Consider the following 19,648-nt stretch of genomic DNA (forward strand, 5'->3'; position numbering starts at 1 on the left):
CCTCCCATCTCCACCCCCATCCAAGATCAAGTGACCAACTTATCAGGTATTGGGCCATGTAACCGGCTGCTGTGGAATGCCGGAGGAGTGGTTGCAGCAATCAAGGTTCTGAGTATGAGGCAGTGAAGCAGATTAGGGATCAGTGGATTGACTCCTTGGGTGATTTGACACCATAATATATCCTAAGAACTAAATTTCATGAATGACTCAAAACAAGATCTGTGAAAACCAAAGTCAGCCATGTTGTATAAAAAAATGAAAATAACATTTATTATTTTATTTTTATTTGAAAATTTAGAATCCAAATAATAATCATTTATAACTGCAGTAATGTGCTTAGGCGGACCTTAAATTCCCATCTAAACCTGCTGACTCCTTGGTCATGCTGTGGTCATGCTGTCATTCCAAAAGCACAAGAAAACACTTGGACCCATCCAAAGAATCTAAAACTTCTTCTGTTGGAGCCCTCCCACATTATTGAGGATTTGATTTTTCTTGCAACGGACGTAGCTACTGAGGTTGGTGCTGAAACCGGAAGAAGAATTCTTGTCCGACGATTGGTTGGTATGAGAGGAGTCTTCCACGCCCATGCCCTGAAACAGCAGCCTAGGGGAGCCAAGACAAAGAACTGGGGGTTGTAGGGCCCAATTTGCACCCAATGTCCTCAGCACTCTGCACATTTTTCACACTCACCTTCTGGGCTGGGCCTTGTGCCTAAGACCAGAAGAATGTTTATACCATCCAGAAGGCCAGACTGTCTCACACAAAAGCACATAACTTTTAATTTATGTTAGTTTGCTCCTACTATATGCCAAATATAACTTGACAGGTAGGCTCTCCCTTTGCAGTGATGGCTTTCTTCTTGAGAGCCCTAGCCTGGTATAGTAATAGGGTCACCTGATTTCAATCAGGTAAGTGTTCCTGTTCCATGTCAGGAGCCCTGAAATTCAGGAAGGGGTTTGAGAAGATTACAAAGGACCACTTAATTATTTGACCTAAATAAGTCAACTATACCAGTAGATTATTAAAGAAAGTCAACTTTCTTAAACTATTATTAAAGAAAGTTTTTATATGGTGAAAGGGGAAGACTTAGGCAGGGTTGAACAGTTACCTTTTATAAGACTGATCAACCTTTCCTCATCTTTTTAAAAAGCAGCTCACTTTTAACTAAACATTGTGCTAAATTGTATGAAGCCAGATTGTAAATTGCACTGGTGCTCTAAGGATCTGAGAAAAGAACAGATAAAATACAGACCACAACCGGAGCCAAAAAACAAACATGGAACCTTTATGACAAGATTTGTATCTTTTTTTTTTTAACCTCGTCTTTTCAGCTTCCGAGACCAGTGTCTGTTACATAACTCACCCAACCAACCTAGAAAGCTTTGGTAGCAACATGAAATCAGGATAGGGAAATGCTAAATAGGATAAGTGCATATCCTAAAAAGTCACATCTTGAAAATTTACATAAAGTCTATAAAATAAAGAAAAAGGTAGGGTTTACCTTTTAAATAGTGCTATAAAGTGACAGTCCCACTTTAAAATATCAGCCCTATAAAAATTTCGGTGGATCTTGTTGGCTTCATTTTGTATCTGACAGAGCTCTTTATTGATTGTCCCAGACAAACCCCCAACTGTAACCATGTCCCACACCCTCAAGGACTGGGGACAATACAAAAATTTAAGATCGAGCAGATCAAAACAATTTTTTAGGACAAATAACAATAGCTCAATTTATCTCCTGTGTGTTTTCTGATGTTCACGAAGGTGGGACTTCTGAGAAAAGCATTTGGCACACTCTGTACACTTAAAGGGTCGCTCCCCTGTGTGGACCCTTCTGTGTCTAAGAAGGTCAGAGTTACTTATGAAGCCTTTTCCACATTCTAAACAAGAATAAGGCTTCTCCCCTGTATGAGTCCTTTGATGGATCACCAACTGGGAGTTACAAGGGAAACACTTTCGACACTCAGTACACGAATATGGCTTCTCTCTCGTGTGGACTCTTTGGTGGATGACCAACGTTGACTTGGTGGCGAATCTCTTGGGGCAAACAGAGCAGCTGAACGGCTTCTCTCCTGTGTGAACTCGCTGGTGAACAACAAGATGAGAGTTGTTGGTAAAACATTTTCCACACTCTGAACAGAAAAACTGTGACTTATTGAGGTGGTTCCTCTGATGTAAAACTAGTTGAGACTTAAAAGGAAAATCCTCCCTACGTTCAGCACAAAATGACTTCTTGAATTTCCAAGGGTTGACAGTGTCCAAGGTGTTTAAACACCCCAATTGAAGATTGGAGATTTGAGGAGTTGAAATTTTGGGGCTAGTCTTTGATTTTTTGCCACCTCCATCCTGTACTTGACTCGGTTTGAGATTTTCACAAGGGTTTGTCTGACAGTTTGATCCTGGAGAACTTCCATCGTTGGTGCTCGTTCCTAATTCTTCACCGCCTCCAGTCCATACAGGGCTTTTGCCATCGCACTGATCAGCAGCAGAATCTGTGATTGCAGAGTTATCCTCTGTACCACATCCAACTTTTTGTCCCAGATCAACATGTAACCTTTTGTGCCGAAAAAAACGTAACTGGTTACTAAAACATTTGCGGCATTTTGAGCAGGCAAACAGTTTGGACCGCACATGACCCTCCTTGGAGGAAATAACAGGCGAGGCGTCAGACAAACAAACCCCAGAATCTGCATTAGGAACTTGGCTTTTTGCTGCCACGAAAGGTGTGCAAGTTGTCTTTGTTTCCACTGATGCCAATGAGGTTTCAAATTGTGTAGTTTCAAGACATTTGGAGTTATGATCAATGATTTGGGGGTTAGGGGTAAGATTGTTGGGAAAAAAAGATAGCCCATTATAGGAAGGTTCATAAATTGCAGGATCACCTTCTTCGTTCAAGACGTACTCCTCTTTGATGAAGGTTGAAGCGTTTTCCAGGGGATTGTTGGATGAGTAAATTTCGGTGTAAGTAAGGTGGCCTTCATCACAAGAAACCTTTTCCAGCTTGATGCGAGCAGCTGCATACTGTATATGTTTCAACTGTGTGGAGGTGTTGGAGTTTGGGAGACAGTCTTCATCTAGCGAACCCGGCTCATTTTTCAATTGTGCAAATGAATTATCTGTGTGACCTGGCGGTGTGGAAATGGAGCTTGGAGCAACTTCTTCCCACTTGGTGGTGTTATTTGTCTCTAACAAGGAAAAACAAAATGTACACACTCAAGGTCTACCATTATCTTAAGGATCCAGAAATTCTATCAGGTTCTCATTGCTCTACCCAAAAATGTTGCCTGGGTACCCACAGGAACGATTTGTCTTATTATCTTCAATCACCTGAACTGTAGTTTAGGAAAATGTTTCTTATGGGAACACACAGAAGCAGTGTTCTCCCCGGCCCCTTTTACCCAGGCACGCCACCCAGGACTTTTTCAATACCCACCCAGCTGTTTTGAGTGGTTACTAAAAAGTTGGGTAACAATACAGGGGTGTATTATACAATGGAAACATGGGACATATTAAAAGAGAGAGTTGGAAAAAAAGGATAGGGGGTAGTAGAAGGCTGACAGAATTAAAGGGATAACTGAATTCCTATGACAACAACTGGGGACAATAAATTTGCCCTGTCTACTTTTTGACCACCTGGCTACAGCTTCCTATTCAGCTTAAAAAAAATTCTGGGGAGAACACTGAGAAGTAAAATACTGACAAATACATCACCCTTCCTTTGCCTATTAATACTTGGGGAGCTTTCCTCCTATTCTTTCTTACAGATGTCACATGGTGAAGAGGAAGGTGAGGAGATCTCTCTGCAACTTCCTGTTCTGTCAGACACCCATTAAATACGGACTGCGTTTTCTCCCTTTTTCAGGCTGCCATGTCACTAATGTGCCCTTAGGGCAGCATGGTGGCTCAGTAGTTAGCACTGCGGTCTTTGCAGCGCTAGATCCCAGGTTCAAATCTCAACCAGGACACTATCTGCATGGAGTTTGCAGATTCTCCCCGTGTCTGCGTGGGTTTCTTCCCATATCCCAAAAGCATGCACTGAGGTTAATTGGCTTCACCCCAAAATTGACCTTACACTACATTAATGACATGGTATGACTAATGACTATGGTCGGGACATTGGATTGTGAGTTCCTTTAAGGGACAGTTAGTGACACGACTATGGACTTTGTACAGCGCTGTGTAATATGATGGCTCCATATAAATACTGTGTAATAATAATAGCCCCCCGTGCAGGAAAGTGGAGAGGACATAGGAATGTACAATGCAGCAGGCAGTAGGGTGACACGGATATGTCATACCTGGAAGTGTCAAACATACAGAACTAATCAATACATTTTCTTCGAATTATAAACACATATTCCTCTATCATGGCATTCTGCCCTCTTACCATCGGATGTGTCCGTACCACGATTCTCCATCACCACGCCGGTCACGAGATCCTTGTATCCTATTAAATATTGCCAGACCTACCCAAGAGAGAGATACTGCAATGACACCTTATAGGATGACAAATCCCTCATCTGTACCCAAAATCCTGGACACCACTCACCTCTCCTGTCAAGAAGTGAATGATCCTGTTGGCAAGCTCTAACACCTTTCTGTTGGTATCTACGCCGTGGGGTGGTGAAAGGGCCGAGTGAGCCATGACGGGACTTTGGCTCCTACTACATTCTTCTGAACCTTGGGATCGCTCAATGGGAACCACTGGGTTACCGCTTGTCTTTTTCACAATTGTATAATCCTAAACAATTACATTAAACAGTCTTATATGCAGTCACCGATATGACGCCCTTCCCCCTTTTCCAGAATCCTCCTCACCTCTCCGGTCAGCAGGTACATAATCTCCAGGGTCAGGTTTAATACGCTGTCAGTCATACGTCTCCGATTTGGGTCCATGCTTGGGCAGAGTCCCCGCGTAGTCACAACCCCCTCCTTAATTTAATTGGTGGTATAACAAGCAAAAAAGTGAAAGCCCTTTGAAAATAAAGGTTAAAAACATATATTAAAATAAAATAATATTACAATAACAACAAACAACACTACAAATGTTAATAATGACATACTAAATACATAACAGGCCTTAAACATGCATGACAGGGACATAACTATGTAAAAAAAGGACAATTCTGTCCTTAGGGTGTCATAACTCCGAGTTGTCACACTCTTACCTGGACGAAAGTTCTCTTCTAGATGTTTTCTTCAACAGCTTCTCAGTTAAAGACACCCAGAAGCGCATCACTTCCGGGTTCTGCGTTCCAAGCCTCTTCATGGGGCACTAGCGCCACCTGTGATTGGACAGCAGCTACTTCCGGCTTCTGGAACGCAGGTTCTGCATTTGAAACGCACAGGGCGGAAGTTCATTAGAGACCTGAGACGCCGATGTGAGTAAAACTCCTTCCCAGCATGGGGATTTCATAATATAATTTATATCGCGTTAATATTATACCCTAAGAGTTCTTTTATTATTTCATTAGTGATAATGGTAAAATAACAATATTACTAATTTATTTTCTATCATGCTTACTTGACCAATTATAACAGTGTAGATAGTATTATGTTTTGTTGTTGTTGATATTTATGTTATTACCGAAATTATAATAATTTTCAAAAAATATTATTTAATAATATTATCACCACAATTATCATTATCAATTATTAAAATTCACTAATTCGCATTATCAGTATTATAATAATGATTAATCTTAACCCCGCCTCCAGTTGCAGCATTGGGCGTGGCCTAGTTTTCACAGCCAGTATAAAGCCAGGTTGTCAGCATGCTATCTGTATTTATCTGATCGTATCTGGCTGCATCAGATAGCGCTGTGCAGTCAGAATCCAATGGTAAAACAAATACAGGAAAACTCATACGAAAGACACAATTATTATTGTAAATTTGTGCTGTTAGATGTCTGGCTGTAAATATTAGGTGGTCCCTATGGCTACAAAGAGTTAATAGCTACAGCACTCTGCCAGCCCCTTCCACCAGCTATGATCCTGCAACCGGGTAGGCTCGGTTATGGATTGCTGGTATTCCAATAACCTACCAGGAGCTCTGCCCCTAGAAAAATGTGAAGAAACCCATCATCAGTTCCGTATTGGCAGGAAGGGTTAGACCCATTATGGAGATTTTCCTACACTATTTACACTAGTAGAAGAAGAATCAGTAAACTAATTCTCGAACCCATCCCAACTCGAAAAGTAGCTGGCGTTGGCCTAAAATGATTGTTTTCCTAAGCTTTTATGTTCTTTTTTAACTTGGGTGGAATTGTAGTATCCTCTTTGAAGGTTTCCTGCTCCTCTTACAGGGGGGATTCCTGTGTAAGTGGTCTCATGGGCCCCTGTGGGATGAACCAAGATGTGTCAGGAGATATCTTGAACCTCACCCTGGAGATCATCTACCTGTTGACTGGGGAGGTGAGGAGGTTTCTGGGAGATTCTAGGTGGGGAGTAATATAGGAAATGGTTCTGTGTGATAAGAATTGAATCTTACTGCATAGAATTTTGGACCAATGAAAAAGAAGTCCATTAAGACTCCGCCTTTCCTGCCACAAGGGAACCACCAGAAGAAGATCTTAGAGATCACCCAGAAGATCATTGAGCTTCTCTCTGGAGAGGTAAGCAGTTCCAGGAATTCTGGGAGATTATTATGGGATGTGTCTGGATGGTGACTGTATCATTGTGTGTGTCAGGTTCCTATAAGGTGTCAGGATGTCACTGTCTATTTCTCCATGGAGGAGTGGGAGTATTTAGAAGGACACAAGGACCTCTACAAGGACGTCATGATGGAGGACCACCAGACCCTCACATCACCTCATGTCCCCAACCAATGAGGAGGAGATACTGTACACCACATGAAAGGTCCATCTCCATTCCTCAATATAACGTCATGTCCCCAACAAATGAGGAGGAGATACTGTACACTATCAGTGCCATAGATATTACCAGCATTAGTGTTAGGGTCAGTTTGAGGAAATGTGGACACCTGGTCACTTTCAATGGCTCCTCCATGGACAAATATGGAGTACACCAATAAACTTTCTCATATGTTCGCACACGTGTTAGGGAATAACCTGCTACAGAAAACATGGCAAACATAACAACAATCAGCTTGTGTCTTTTTTATATTGCATTATCTTTATTTTCCACAAGGTGGTGATACCACTTGTTGTGAGCAGAGAGAAAGTGAAGTAACCTACAGACAGGAAGTGGTGTCAAATATGAACAGGAAGTTCAGGGTAAGAGGTAAGTTGGGAGGAAATGGAGAGGAGGCATTGCTTGAACTGGCAGCAAAGGTAAAAGGGTAATATTTGTTAACCCTCTGTCATATCTATCCTCATATTCCACAGTAACATCTTATGTTGTAAAAAAAAGATTAGAAACATTATTTTTATTTAATAATAGCAAAGTTGTCCCCTGTGTCAGGTTTTGCAGGACTGTCTATAGTCTGAGCAATCAAGAAAATCCTAATATAGAGACATTTATCCCACTGTACACCCAGAGCAGCTGGTTTATAGACCGGATACATCCTATTATAGAGCAGCTACTTTATGGATCAGGTGTATTACAATATGGAGACATTTATCCCACTGTATGTCCCAGTATACTCCATAGTATTCTCCAGGTGTTATCCACCTATAGAGATAGTACAGATGAAGCTATAATATAATAATGATCCGATAATACTCAGCAGAAATAATTTTGTTTCAGATCCCTACCCAGAGAAGTTTGTCCAGAAATGACCCCAATTCAGGATGAAGGGGACACAGCGCTCACTAAGTGATACTCTATTGGACCTGACCCTGGAGATCATCTTCCTGCTGACCGGAGAGGTGAGGAGGATTCTGGGAAGTCACAGACCTGACCAGAGTGCAGAAGATTTTTGCTAAAGGTGTTTCTTTTATACACAGGAATGTATAGTAATGACAAAAGCATCTGGTGAGATACTGACAGCCAGCATCAATGTCCCTGTACAGTACCCATCACTTAACGCTACGGAACCTGATAGGAACAACAAGAAGGTTCTAGAAGTCCTCCAGAAGATGATTGGGCTCCTGACGGGAGAGGTGAGCTGGGAATTCTGGGAGATTATTATGGGATGTGTCTGGATGGTGACTGTATCATTGTGTGTGTCAGGTTCCTATAAGGTGTCAGGATGGCACTGTCTATTTCTCCATGGAGGAGTGGGAGTATTTAGAAGGACACAAGGACCTCTACAAGGACGTCATGATGGAGGACCACCAGACCCTCACATCACCGGGTAAGAGGATACAGAAACTGTTGACTTGCTGTTCATTGCTGTACAAGATCCATTCACCCTAAAAGCAGGTTTATTGAGCAGTTTAGGCAGTAGCTGATCCTATTAGTTGCAGTCTACTATACACTTCCAAGACGTAAATGAGGCACAAAAGTTTCAGAGGACAGTCCACCCAACAACCCAATTGGTCCTTTTGTTGAGTTGCGTAGCTACTATCATCCAATCTTCTGATCTCATTTACGGGTTTTTGGTGTTTAGCTTTGACCGTTCCAACGTCAGGTCTTCAAGAATGAGTTTGTAGGGTTAAGACTTAAGGAAAAAATGTTCCCTCAGCACTCGTTCTACAGCATTTTAGACCCCTCAAGCACATCACCTGTACCAAAATCCTTTTCTTCATCTTTTGAATCATATAGCTAACTCAATGTTTTTTTCTATTCATCCTGATACCTTTCTTTCCAACAGATTCACCATCAGCAAATTGTCAGCACGATGGTTCCATTATTGTTCCAAATCCCCCAACTGACCAGTCCTCCTCACCAGAGGAACAAAACACAGCTCGTACCTTGGAGAACATCACCAAGGCTTCAAATTTCTGTGAAGAGGAAGACAATTTCCCACAATGCAATGTCTCCACAACCACACAACATACACTGACTACATCAACATGTGTTAAGGAGGAACTTCTCCCAGCTGAGGAGCATTTCCCCCATGTTGTAGACTCCACAAGCACACAAACAATGTCTGGAACAGGTGATTGTAAGGTGGAGATTGTAATATCTGAGGAACAGCTTCAGCCTGACTTCCCTACTTTAACCCAACACACACAATACTCATCTTCTTATTATAAAGAGGACCCTTTTCTATGTGAAGAACATCACACCAGAAATGAGTTTTCTTCCATTATACATTTTACCACTACTCATGATCAGGGGGAAAATGTACCAGACTTCGACACTTCCTGTTTCATGGATCATAACAAAAACACCCCGGAACCTTGTTCTTTTAACAAATCCCTTGCTTGTTTTAAATGTAATAAGTGTTTTAGGGTCAGGTCAGAGCTAATGGCCCATCAAAGGTCCCATGATGGACAGAAGTCTTATTGTTTCAGCTCCTCTGCTGGCCTTGCATCACAACAAATCCACCACACGGACACAACGTCTTATTCCTGTTCTGACTGTGGTAAGTTCTTTACCACTTACTCCAATCTGAGCCTTCACCAAAAGATCCACCTAGGAGTGAAACCATATTCCTGCCCAGAGTGTGGCAAATGCTTCCTCCGAAACTCGCACCTTACAAGGCATCGGCAAAGCCATGTGGGTGACAGAGTCAGGCCTTATTCATGCACCGAGTGTGGCAAGAGTTTCCTTACCCGGTCTGCTTTTCTTGTCCATTGGAGAAATCATACAGGGGAGAATCCTTACTCTTGTTTGGAATGTGGGAAATCTTTCTCAGCTTATTCTTGTTTGATGCAACACTGGCGAGTTCACACTGGAGAGAAACCCTACCCTTGTTCAGAGTGTGGCAAATGCTTTGCTGCACATTCCAATCTTACCCTTCACCATCGAACTCACACCGGAGAGAAGCCATATTGTTGTCCGGAGTGCGGAAAGCGATTTGTGAGGAACTCTCATCTCAGGAGGCATCGGCAATGCCACACAGGGGAGGAGCCACATCTGTGTGCCGAATGAGGGAGTTGGTTTTCCTGCTAATTAATGGTAAATGGTTGTCCACCAACTAAATGTTCCCAGCTGTGATCTTCACTTGACAATTCACATGGTGTAGAAGCCCAACACCTGCACTAAGTGTGGCAAACATTGTGGAACTTCCATTTTGTGAGTCATTGTGAGGGTCACAATGGTGACTTCAGAAGAAAATTAACTTGGGAGGGGAACCCTGTTGTCATGCTGAATATGGTCCCGGGTGGGTTGGTGTTTTTTTTTTTTCAGGCACTCTGACAAATTTAAATCCACCTTCCCTTTCCACAGAATGTATTTACCCTAATAATATGGCCCTGGTACCTTTAGTTCCTCACCTTCTGGCAACAAATATTTTCCTAGTGAGACACATTAGACCTGATTTATGAAAGCTCTCCAATGAGAACCTGGGTGATCCATCAAACCTTGAATGGATCTAGTCCAAGATTAAAAACACATTTCAAATAATAGCAAATGATTTTAGGAAATCCATTCCAGATTTGCTGGATCAACCGGTTCTCATATGATGGTCTATCTTCTCTAATCTTGGGGAGCTTTAATAATTCAGACCTATTGACTGATACAGGGGGTACTTATATAATTGCCCTATAGAAGTCTATGAATATGTTTGCTGCCAGGATGCAAGGGATTGAAGAGATTGTGAGGTAAGTACAGATCTGAAGAGGTGAAGGGTACAAACTTTGCAGAGGGCCTAGATGAGGTTTAAATCTGGTCTTGGTAACCATTAATACCTTTCCATTTACCTTTCTGACCTGGTAGATACTCACCTAACCGCTCTCTTCTCTACTTTAATGACCTACTAATGACTTCCACACTCATAACCTCATCACACACGACTCCTTGACTTTTCTAGAGCTGCCCCCACTAGAATGGTCTTCCTCAGACTATTCAGCTTGCTCCTACTTTCTGCTCATTTAAAAGAGCACTTAAAACCCAACGCTTCAACCCCATCTACCCGTCTTCTTCTGTCTTCTAAACCCTCACTACTACCCACCTCTCCATATCCCCTCCTATTGTGTGATCCTTCCCCCACCTCTTAGATCAGGGGTCCTCAAACTACGGCCCGCTGAGGTTGTCCATCCGGCCCGCCGGCCGCCGAGGCTGCTTCTCCTGCCTGAGTTCTGGCTGCCTGCCATCTGCACTCCAGGGAACCCGGTTACGTGACACCGCTGTTGCCGGGGTAATGCTGGAGTTGTCGGGCGGAAGCCATCAGAGAAGAGACTGAGCAGAGCAGAGACTCACTGCTGCCTTCATTCCCTGGCTGGTCCTCACTGCAGCACAAATGTACATGATCAATGTACATTTGTAAATAGTATAAACATACTATGCACATTGATCATATACACATGTGCTGCAGTGTGATCCAGCCGATGTATGAAGGCAGCAGTGAGTGACAGGTAGCAGACACTGACAAAGTTTTTTTAGCAGCCCTTTTTTAATTAATAAAAAGTGTGGGGTAGTGTTGGGTGTAGGGTAGGGTGTATAAAAAGAAGCAAATTAATGAATTGCTTGAGATTATTCATTTGCATGGAAAATGGAAGTTAAATTTGCATTTTCAATACACACAGTGAAAATTCAAATTTATCTGTGCATTTTACATGCAAGGGAAAAATCTCAAGCAATTTTAAAGCCAAAGTAAACGCCACTTTTTTTTTTTAATGATCGGCAAGTGTGCTGTGCATATAGTATTGTTCTTTCATGTTTTTTATACAATAAATACGTTTTGTGCAGTGTGCATACGAATCTTCTCCTGTTTTTTTTCAAACTATAGTACGGCCCCCCGACAGTCTGAGGGACCGTGAACCTGCCCCCTGTTTAAAAAGTTTGAGGACCCCTGTCTTAGATTATAAACTCTTATGGGCAAGATCCTCACCTCCTCCTGTGTCACTGTCTGTATTTGTCTGTCATTTACAACCACTAGTTAATGTAGAGCGCTGCGTAATATGTTGCCGCTATATACATTCTGTTTAATTATAATAATATTTATATTCAAGATCATTCCTCTGAACTTTTTTAACTCCTTGGATGCCCCCAACGTAGCTCCCATTTTGCCCCCACCAATGAGAGTATGTATTCCTAATCCATCTTTTCATGAAGAACCATTGCTGCCTTCTCCTTCTCTTGGTTCACACTACTGAAAACCATGGACCATACCATTATGAGGGGTGAGCTGATGAACATCAATGGATCTGAGAAACTGAAAATGTATACACAAAATATTACAAAGAACTTTCACACACAAATTCATGCACATGCACGTCTACCTGGAACATTGAAATGGTAGATTGATGAATTGGTGTCACTAAGGAGATATTATTCTTCATTTCACTTCCCTCACATTGATTCCCCTCTGGTTTGTTAAGAGCGGGGCTGCTCTTTAAGTAACTCCTGGAATGTGAGCTACTCCGGTTTTTGTAATGTCCGTGGAGCTTGTGAATAAAATATTTCAGGACCGATCATAATAGGTATGTACACCCTGGAGAGAGAGGATACCCCCCAATGAGGGTTCCTGAGATGTATGATATGACATGTAGTGAATGTAACATTCACCCAAGATTCAGTGCTGGTGAATCAATCTCTGTGCTTCAAACACACACCCTGGGAAGAATATATTTTATAACTTTAGATTGTAAGCTCTTCGGGGCAGGGTCCTCTCCTGTGTTATTGTCTGTATCTGTCATTTGTAACCCCTATTTAATGTACAGCGCTGCGTAATATGTTGGTGCTATTTATTGATAATGGTGCTGTTTAATAATAATAATAATAGTTTTGGGAATTGCTTTTTACCCACTTTCTTTATTATTTTCAATTTATTATGCACACCCAGGAACTAGGGAGGTTCATTCACTTGAGACTGAATTGGTAATGAAGATCCTGCATAAATTACCTCAGAAAAGCCTAAGGAGCCCTATCACAGCCGCAGGGCATTCTGGGGAAAGCGGTGCAGAGCCTTCCAGTCCACCACCTAAATTTACCCCACCATAGCTAAACAGGAAGTCTTAACAGTAAGCGGAACTTTGCAGCCGGGATCGCGGGGACCTGCTCACTGGGCGCCATCCGGCATTTGGAACGCGGAAGCGCCGTGGAACGCACATACCGGAAGTGCCGCTATGACTTCCTTTCCTCTTGCCTCAGGAAGGAGAGAAGAGGGTGATGTGTGTGGTGACAAGTCGTGGTTGCAGGTAAGGATAGGGGAGCCAAGGCGCCTTTCTAATGCACTGAATCTGTATTGTGGACAGGGGGAGGGGGCCCGGTTTTATTGAGGGGCCCAGTCACGTGACCAGTAGGTTAGTATTGGAGGTGTAAGCTGCCCTGGTCACATGACAGCCAAAACTAAGAAGTGTGTGTGTATATATACTATATTTTATTTTTACATTAGAATAACTAGGATATACTGGTGGGAAGTATTCATAACTATATTCGTAATATAAAGGTGTAACATGGAATTGTTTTGGGACTGCACGTGGTGGTACCCTACATTGGGGGCATTACTGGTCCTCCAGTTACCCTGGCAAGTGTCTCCCCCACCCAAAAACAACCTGTGATTGCTGCTGCAGGTAGGTCATGACAAGGAAATCCCACAGGACGAGCGTGAGTGACACCCGAAATGTGACTCCCCTCCTGCAGGTCATATCGCCTCCAATCACCTGATGTAAGTTCTTCAAGAGTACCCGTCAGGTGACGATAGGAGTCGCTGAATGCATGACCAAGCCGCAGAGTCATATTAAACCCCCTCCTGGGGGTGTTCTGAACCGAGTGGCATTTTTTGGGCATCCCCTGCCCTCCCACAATGCAATGTGTGCTCTTATAGCTGTATTATGGAATTGTTATCATTATGAGGGTTTCAGGAGGAGAAATGAAAAAAACTTGTATTCCAATTCCCATGAACTGATTTGGGAATTATGCCAGGAATACTGTTCTGTAGAGTGATGACTGTGTTTCCATACACAGGGCTCCACTGCGGTAAAGAAGAATCCTTGGGACTGAACTTGGAAGGCATTTGGGTGAAAGGCTGGACATGAAGCAGAGTCGTGTCTCCCTCCCAGACATCAGAAGGAAACAATGACCCAGTCATTGGGCTTCTGGCAGTAGAGGTGAGCGGCACTCGTGGAGCCAGGCGTTTTACATTCTGGAGGAAATAATCGTGGACGTAAAATTTTCATATGGTCTAAAATGGCTGGAGGTTACACAGGAAGAAGTGGAGTCGGTCAAAGGGAAGCCATAACTGGCCTACTCTGCCTCTGTCCACCCTGCAGCAGTTTTTCTTGATATTTTTAACATGAGGAATCCTTAAAAAATAATAATTAGGTCTTCAAGGAACCCCCTTCTATAATCACTATATCCACAGTTCTCAGTATTAATGTGGTGGTCAGTAGGAAAAATTCCACTTACATTACTGGCCTGTGGGGAAAATGTCACTCTTACAGATAGCCTAAAGGATCATTGGGGTCACTTGCAAATTGCTCAAAGAACCCGTAGAAACCTCTGCAGGTACCCTAGTTATCTGAAAATAAATATTTGAGATTTGTTTTTGTTACATTAGGAACTACCAAAATCTCCCACCTCCAGCATTAGCTAACTGCAGAATGTCCAGTAGGGTCTCCCTTCCCAGAATCCACACATTTTGATGTGTCTCCATGTTTCCACTTTCTTACCCTTCTGTCCATCTTTCCAACAGATTGGCCGCATGGTGGACCCAGCCTCTTCCACTAGTACAGTTGATTGAAGTTCACAATATTGTTGTAAATCGAGTGGCTTCCAATTTTTCCTGACTGGAAGGGCAAATTATGTCCTACGCAGTGGAGGATGTCACCGGGATGCTAACATTGTGTAAAGAAGAAGAGGATAAAAATCTCCCATATGATCCTGGAAGCAAAGTCGAGCTTTCAGAATGTGATGGATACACTGCTGAAGCAATTACAGTCACTATTGTTAAGGAGGAAGCCCAATGGAGCGATGAAGAAAGCCATCCGCAGTCTGGATCCTCCACACCAGATAAACCTTGTCACAAGTCTGTCAACATAAAGGAAGAAGACATCTCATGTGATGAAGACCAGCTCCCACGCTCAAAAACGTCTACACCTCCATGCGATACTTATGTCATGAGGGAGTCGGATGATGGAGATCTCACAGAGGACTCAGAGTATGGCAGCATTTTTCCTGAAGAAGAAGAGAGTGACAACAGCCAACAGGAGCCACCAGCAAAAAAGCCATATAAATGTGATGTAAAGTCCACCAAGAGGAATTCTGAACGTGTCAATCACCAGAGAAGCCGTGCTGGGGAGAAACCATTCTCTTGTCCTGACTGTGGCAAATCTTTTACCACCTGCACCTACCTGGCCCATCACCAGAGGACTCACACTGGAGAAAAGCCCTATTGTTGCCCAGTGTGTGGCAAACGGTTTACCACCAATTCAAACCTTTCCCTGCACCAAAGGATCCACACAGGCGAGCGCCCTTTTCGATGCTCCGAATGTGGCAAACGCTTCATCAGCAACTCTCACCTCATCCGGCACTGGAAGATTCACACGGGGGAGAAGCCGCACTCCTGTGTGGCTTGCGGGAAAAGTTTCATTAGCAACTCCGACCTGAAAAGACACAAGAAGATCCACGATGAGAACCGTCCGAAACCTGGATCAAAACGTGCAGAATTTCTCAAGAGCCTGCCTGTTGACCTCACCAAGAAGCCACATCCTTGCCCCGAGTGCGGAAAGCATTTTACAACCAAGTCCAATCTTGGTGTCCACCGAAAGATCCACACGGGAATCAAGCCCTTCATCTGCCCCGACTGTGGCAAATGTTTTGTCACTAATGCTCACCTTATCCGACATCACAAGATCCACACTGGAGAGAAACCATATTCTTGCTCGGCATGTGGGAAGTGCTTTATTAACAATTTTGACCTAAAAAGACACAAGAAAATCCATTTTGACTATGAAGCTCTTTCTGCTCCGGGGTCAGTAGAAAGCCTTAGCAGTGAATCAGGTATTGATAATCAAGAGAGGCCGAACATAGTATAGAACTCGAGAAACATTTGTTATCTACAACTCATTCAACGCAGGACAAAATGAGATCTCATTCTGGAGCTGTTCCACTGACAACGTATAGAGAGCTCAAGGCTTGTGATATCAGCAATTATCATCAACGTGATCTTTAATCTGTGGGACATAGCTAAGGATGACTATTTTGTTTTTGAACATTTTTAATATCTTTGATGAGTGTATATGTCTTTAAAAAGTACCAGAGACTCTTGGGGAGATGTATTTTTTTATGCACCAGGCCTGAGTGTGATATTTTCATGAGTTACAAAGCCTTAACAAATACAGAAATGTTAACCCGTGGAAGCTCAGTTTTTGCTTGGGTGAGGTTGCACAAGGTGGGCCTGTCAAAGTATTTCCACTGAAGCTCGTGGTACAGTGAGAGAGATTTACTAAAAAGTCGTTTTCTTCATACTGGCCTTACAGCAGTAAGGAAAAGTGTTTTACCAAACCACAGACGGAAACATAATGCAAAAAATTGACCAGTTTGGTTGTTCTTAATGTTGATTCAAATGTTGCCCTGAAAATGTGTGTGGTGATTTTGAAGAACCTAAAGACGCGGGTTCCTTCTTTTCACCATGTTGTGTGCTGGTGTAAAGGGCTTAGTAGTAAAAAGCTAAAACAGGCCAAGGCTTCCTATGCAGGTCCTGTTCTTGGTCCTGTTCTGGATCTCTTTTTTTGTTTTGTTTGTTTTGTTTTATATGGTGCTGACCGTGTTTTCGGTGCTTTGTTTTGAGGTTTTGTTTAAATAGCAGGTTAGGTCATTTTAGACCTTCATAAACTGTCCAAATTCCAGGTAGTGTCAATGACCACATTGACTGTTATGTAAAACATGCAGTTAAAGGTTAGTTCCACTGTAATGTGGAAACATTTCAGCATCTCTATTCTAATAGTTGAGACCTACTGCAGATGATTCCATTGAAATCACCATCATGGTTTTAATGGAATCATCTGCAGTAGGTCCTAGGCTGTTTTGCCTTCTCAACTATGATTCTATGTCTTTTATGTCAAAGAAGATTGACAGCTCTGTTTTTTTTTGCTGTAGGTTCCTCATGGGTTCCTCATAAACAATAGAGTATGGAACAGAAGTAACAATCGTCAAGAGGGTGTTAAAACATTTCAGGGGGTTACAAGAGTTCCCATTCTTCGTGGTTACAAGCAAATGTGCCCGTAGCAAATGTAATCAGTGTCTTATCTATCATTGTAATTAGCGCATACTGTACCCACACTGAGGCACGTGGTTGTTTTTTTAGTGCAGCCAACCTTATGCCACTAGCCCTGGCTGCCAGCGCTTACTCAACCATAGGGGTAACGGATTATCCCAGACAGTGATAGACACAGCTGTCAGTTCTGGCAGAATTTGAAAAAAGATACTTGTATACATTGTATATAAATTGTCCTCCTCCCAGCAGAGCTGTCCTGACTTATAGCTTTCCCTGCCCAATGTTGGACTAAGCAGGTGACAGCCAGCTACCTGGCCAATAAGAGAGAACCACTTGGCTATCCACCCAGCAAATTTGGTCTTAGGAGACCACTGCCCTAAGAGCCCTAAGGGCAAGTATTCAGGGTAATGAAGCATATCTAAATGTAATTTAAAAGTTAAAGACTTATCTCCAGTGTCATCCTACAGATGGCATTTACCCTCAGCATCCCTTTCTAGGTAATGTGAAGGTCTAGGGACGGAGCCTTCCTACAAACTTTTATTTCTACCATGTCACGGTTGATTCCATCCAAACCTTTTAGATTCACCAAATACAATATTTAAGACAAATCGAGTATAGCTATAAGTTATATAGCTATAAGTAAGTAAGTTGAATAGTTTATTTCCACCCCCACCTGACCCAGCCATTCACCATACACCAGCTCTGTCACATGGATGGGGAAAGGGAGGTGTATGCTATTCACCGATACAAATACGAGATTATTTTATTTATTCCTGGTGGCAAACAAATCCTGAAGTGACCAAAAGTCACCTACGGTCATCAAGTGATATAAACTCTGTTTCTTGAGTTCTTCTGCATCTTACCTTCCATGATGGAGACATCTTTATTAGAGAGATAGACTTTTCAGTCTCAAATGGTTAAAGTTATGCAATCTTGAGAAGATATGGGGTGTTCCTTCTTCATTGGAGCACCCTTGGCTATTGTGAACACAAGGATGAGAATGGGAATGCTGGAAATTTCAATTCGACTTCTGTGTGGATGGGAGGTAGTAAGCCAGGTATATTAACTGGAGAATCAGAGTTTCAGTAAGTCATGTCCATATAGGTGTACCCCTGCTATAGTTGCAAAGTTTTTTTCAGGTTCTAGAAAATCAGTGTGGGTGTAGATTAAAATAGGTCATTTTTAGTGAATTGACTTGTGTGACAAATACCCACAATATATATGTCATATATTTTGTAGTCTGTGTCTATCTAGAAAGCAGAAGATGGTTTCCGCCCATGTAAATATAATTTATAAAAAAAAAAGTTTTTAAAACCCTAAGTCACGTTGACCTTAGTTACGATAAGCTGAACACAATCAGGTATGAGTACAAATACCAAATAAATGTTAGATTTCTTTTACGGAAGAATGTGGACCTTTGGTGCCAAAAGAATTTGTATTCTGTTTCAAGATCTTGCTTATACATAATTTTCTGATGTAAATAAAGCATGTCTTGACACAAACCGGTATGCTTGTTGTCTTCCTTGTATGGTGTTTGCATGACGACTTAAATTCACTTAAATTTTGTATTGCTCTGAGAGACTAAAGCCCGGGTCTGCAGCTCAAGCTGGGGATTATAGGCAACAATAAGCTTCTGTTCAAAGGCCTATGCCATACTTACCCTTGATATAAACCATTAGGATGTATTAACACATACCGTGTTTTCCCGATGATAAGGCATCCCCATCAAATAAGCCACCCCCCGATTTTTGCTCAAAACATTAAAAAAAAACACCCCCCGCAAATAAGACACCCACTGATACCTGCCTCTGTGTGACTCCTCGATGCTGGCTGCAGTGCAGAGCCAAACTGAACGTGACTTCAAAGGCCCGCACACGTGCCCGCAACTCCGCGCCAGGAAAGACAAGCTGCGGATCACTGCCCTAACGGAGTCTGTTACCCGGCCGTAGAAGCCAAAAAAAAGTGAGTCAGTGAACAGAAGGGGACAGTGAATGGCACATAGTGATCAGAAGGGTACAATGAATGGCACATGAGTGATCAGAAGGGGGCAATGAATGGCACAGAGTGATCAGAAGGGGGCAATGAATGGCACAGAGTGATCAGAAGGGGACAATGAATGGCACATGAGTGATCAGAAGGGGACAATGAATGGCACAGAGTGATCAGAAGGGGACAATGAATGGCACATGAGTGATCAGAAGGGGACAACGAATGGCACATGAGTGATCAGAAGGGGACAATGAATGGCACATGAGTGATCAGAAGGGGGCAATGAATGGCACAGAGTGATCAGAAGGGGACAATCATTGCATAGAGTGATCAGAAGGGGACAATGAATGGCACATAGTGATCAGAAGGGGATAATCAATGGCATAGAGTGATCAGAAGGGGACAATGAATGGCACATAGTGATCAGAAGGGGACAATGAATGGCACAGAGTGATCAGAAGGGGACAATGAATGGCACAGAGTGAT

General features: G+C 42.6%; 3 protein-coding genes across 6 annotated transcripts in view; 2 read left to right on the plus strand and 1 right to left on the minus strand.

Annotated features, from left to right (window-relative positions):
* Positions 1-267: 267 nt before the first annotated feature.
* LOC140338993 (uncharacterized) lies at positions 268-5,249 on the minus strand. Of its 2 annotated transcripts, XM_072423445.1 has the most exons (5): positions 5,172-5,249; positions 4,822-4,977; positions 4,553-4,744; positions 4,391-4,469; positions 268-3,188 (listed from the first exon to the last, which is right to left on the minus strand). In XM_072423445.1, the coding sequence occupies exons 2-5, from the start codon at positions 4,897-4,899 to the stop codon at positions 1,735-1,737; spliced, it is 1,803 nt and encodes a 600-aa protein (XP_072279546.1). In that variant the 5' UTR covers positions 4,900-4,977; positions 5,172-5,249; the 3' UTR covers positions 268-1,734. The 2 variants fall into 2 exon arrangements, with proteins under 2 accessions (XP_072279546.1, XP_072279547.1); XM_072423446.1 differs by lacking the exons at positions 4,822-4,977; positions 5,172-5,249 and having other exon boundaries at positions 4,391-4,487; positions 4,553-4,660.
* Positions 5,250-5,868: 619 nt separating this feature from the next.
* Positions 5,869-6,833, plus strand: LOC140338886 (gastrula zinc finger protein XlCGF66.1-like). Its single transcript, XM_072423205.1, has 3 exons — positions 5,869-6,417; positions 6,501-6,617; positions 6,693-6,833. The coding sequence occupies exons 1-3, from the start codon at positions 6,244-6,246 to the stop codon at positions 6,831-6,833; spliced, it is 432 nt and encodes a 143-aa protein (XP_072279306.1). The 5' UTR covers positions 5,869-6,243.
* The window catches only part of LOC140339021 (oocyte zinc finger protein XlCOF7.1-like), a 40,571-nt gene continuing 27,737 nt past the window's right edge, over positions 6,815-19,648 (plus strand). Inside the window, exons 1-4 of one of the 3 annotated variants that reach the window (XM_072423507.1) lie at positions 6,815-7,832; positions 7,911-8,066; positions 8,137-8,260; positions 8,720-13,154. In XM_072423507.1, coding sequence (XP_072279608.1) covers positions 7,755-7,832; positions 7,911-8,066; positions 8,137-8,260; positions 8,720-9,945 — 1,584 coding nt within the window. In that variant the 5' untranslated portion in view covers positions 6,815-7,754 and the 3' untranslated portion in view covers positions 9,946-13,154. Of the gene's footprint in view, positions 7,833-7,910; positions 8,067-8,136; positions 8,261-8,719; positions 13,155-13,923; positions 14,067-14,650; positions 18,680-19,648 lie in introns of those variants that run through there. The other 2 variants (XM_072423508.1, XM_072423509.1) reach the window with 2 other exon arrangements.

Source organism: Pyxicephalus adspersus, chromosome 10 (assembly GCF_032062135.1).
Source record: "Pyxicephalus adspersus chromosome 10, UCB_Pads_2.0, whole genome shotgun sequence".
NCBI lineage: Eukaryota > Metazoa > Chordata > Amphibia > Anura > Pyxicephalidae > Pyxicephalus > Pyxicephalus adspersus.

Coding starts and splice junctions, on each gene's coding strand:
- LOC140338993 (XM_072423445.1), bottom strand. CDS start 4,899: ATGGACCCAAATCGGAGACGTATGACTGACAGCGTATTAAACCTGACC. Junction 4,745..4,821: donor TGTACCTGCTGACCGGAGAG/GTGAGGAGGATT, acceptor GTAATTGTTTAG/GATTATACAATTGTGAAAAA. Junction 3,189..4,390: donor TGGTACGGACACATCCGATG/GTAAGAGGGCAG, acceptor TTTCCTTGTTAG/AGACAAATAACACCACCAAG.
- LOC140338886 (XM_072423205.1), top strand. CDS start 6,244: ATGTTCTTTTTTAACTTGGGTGGAATTGTAGTATCCTCTTTGAAGGTT. Junction 6,418..6,500: donor TCTACCTGTTGACTGGGGAG/GTGAGGAGGTTT, acceptor CTTACTGCATAG/AATTTTGGACCAATGAAAAA. Junction 6,618..6,692: donor TTGAGCTTCTCTCTGGAGAG/GTAAGCAGTTCC, acceptor TGTGTGTGTCAG/GTTCCTATAAGGTGTCAGGA.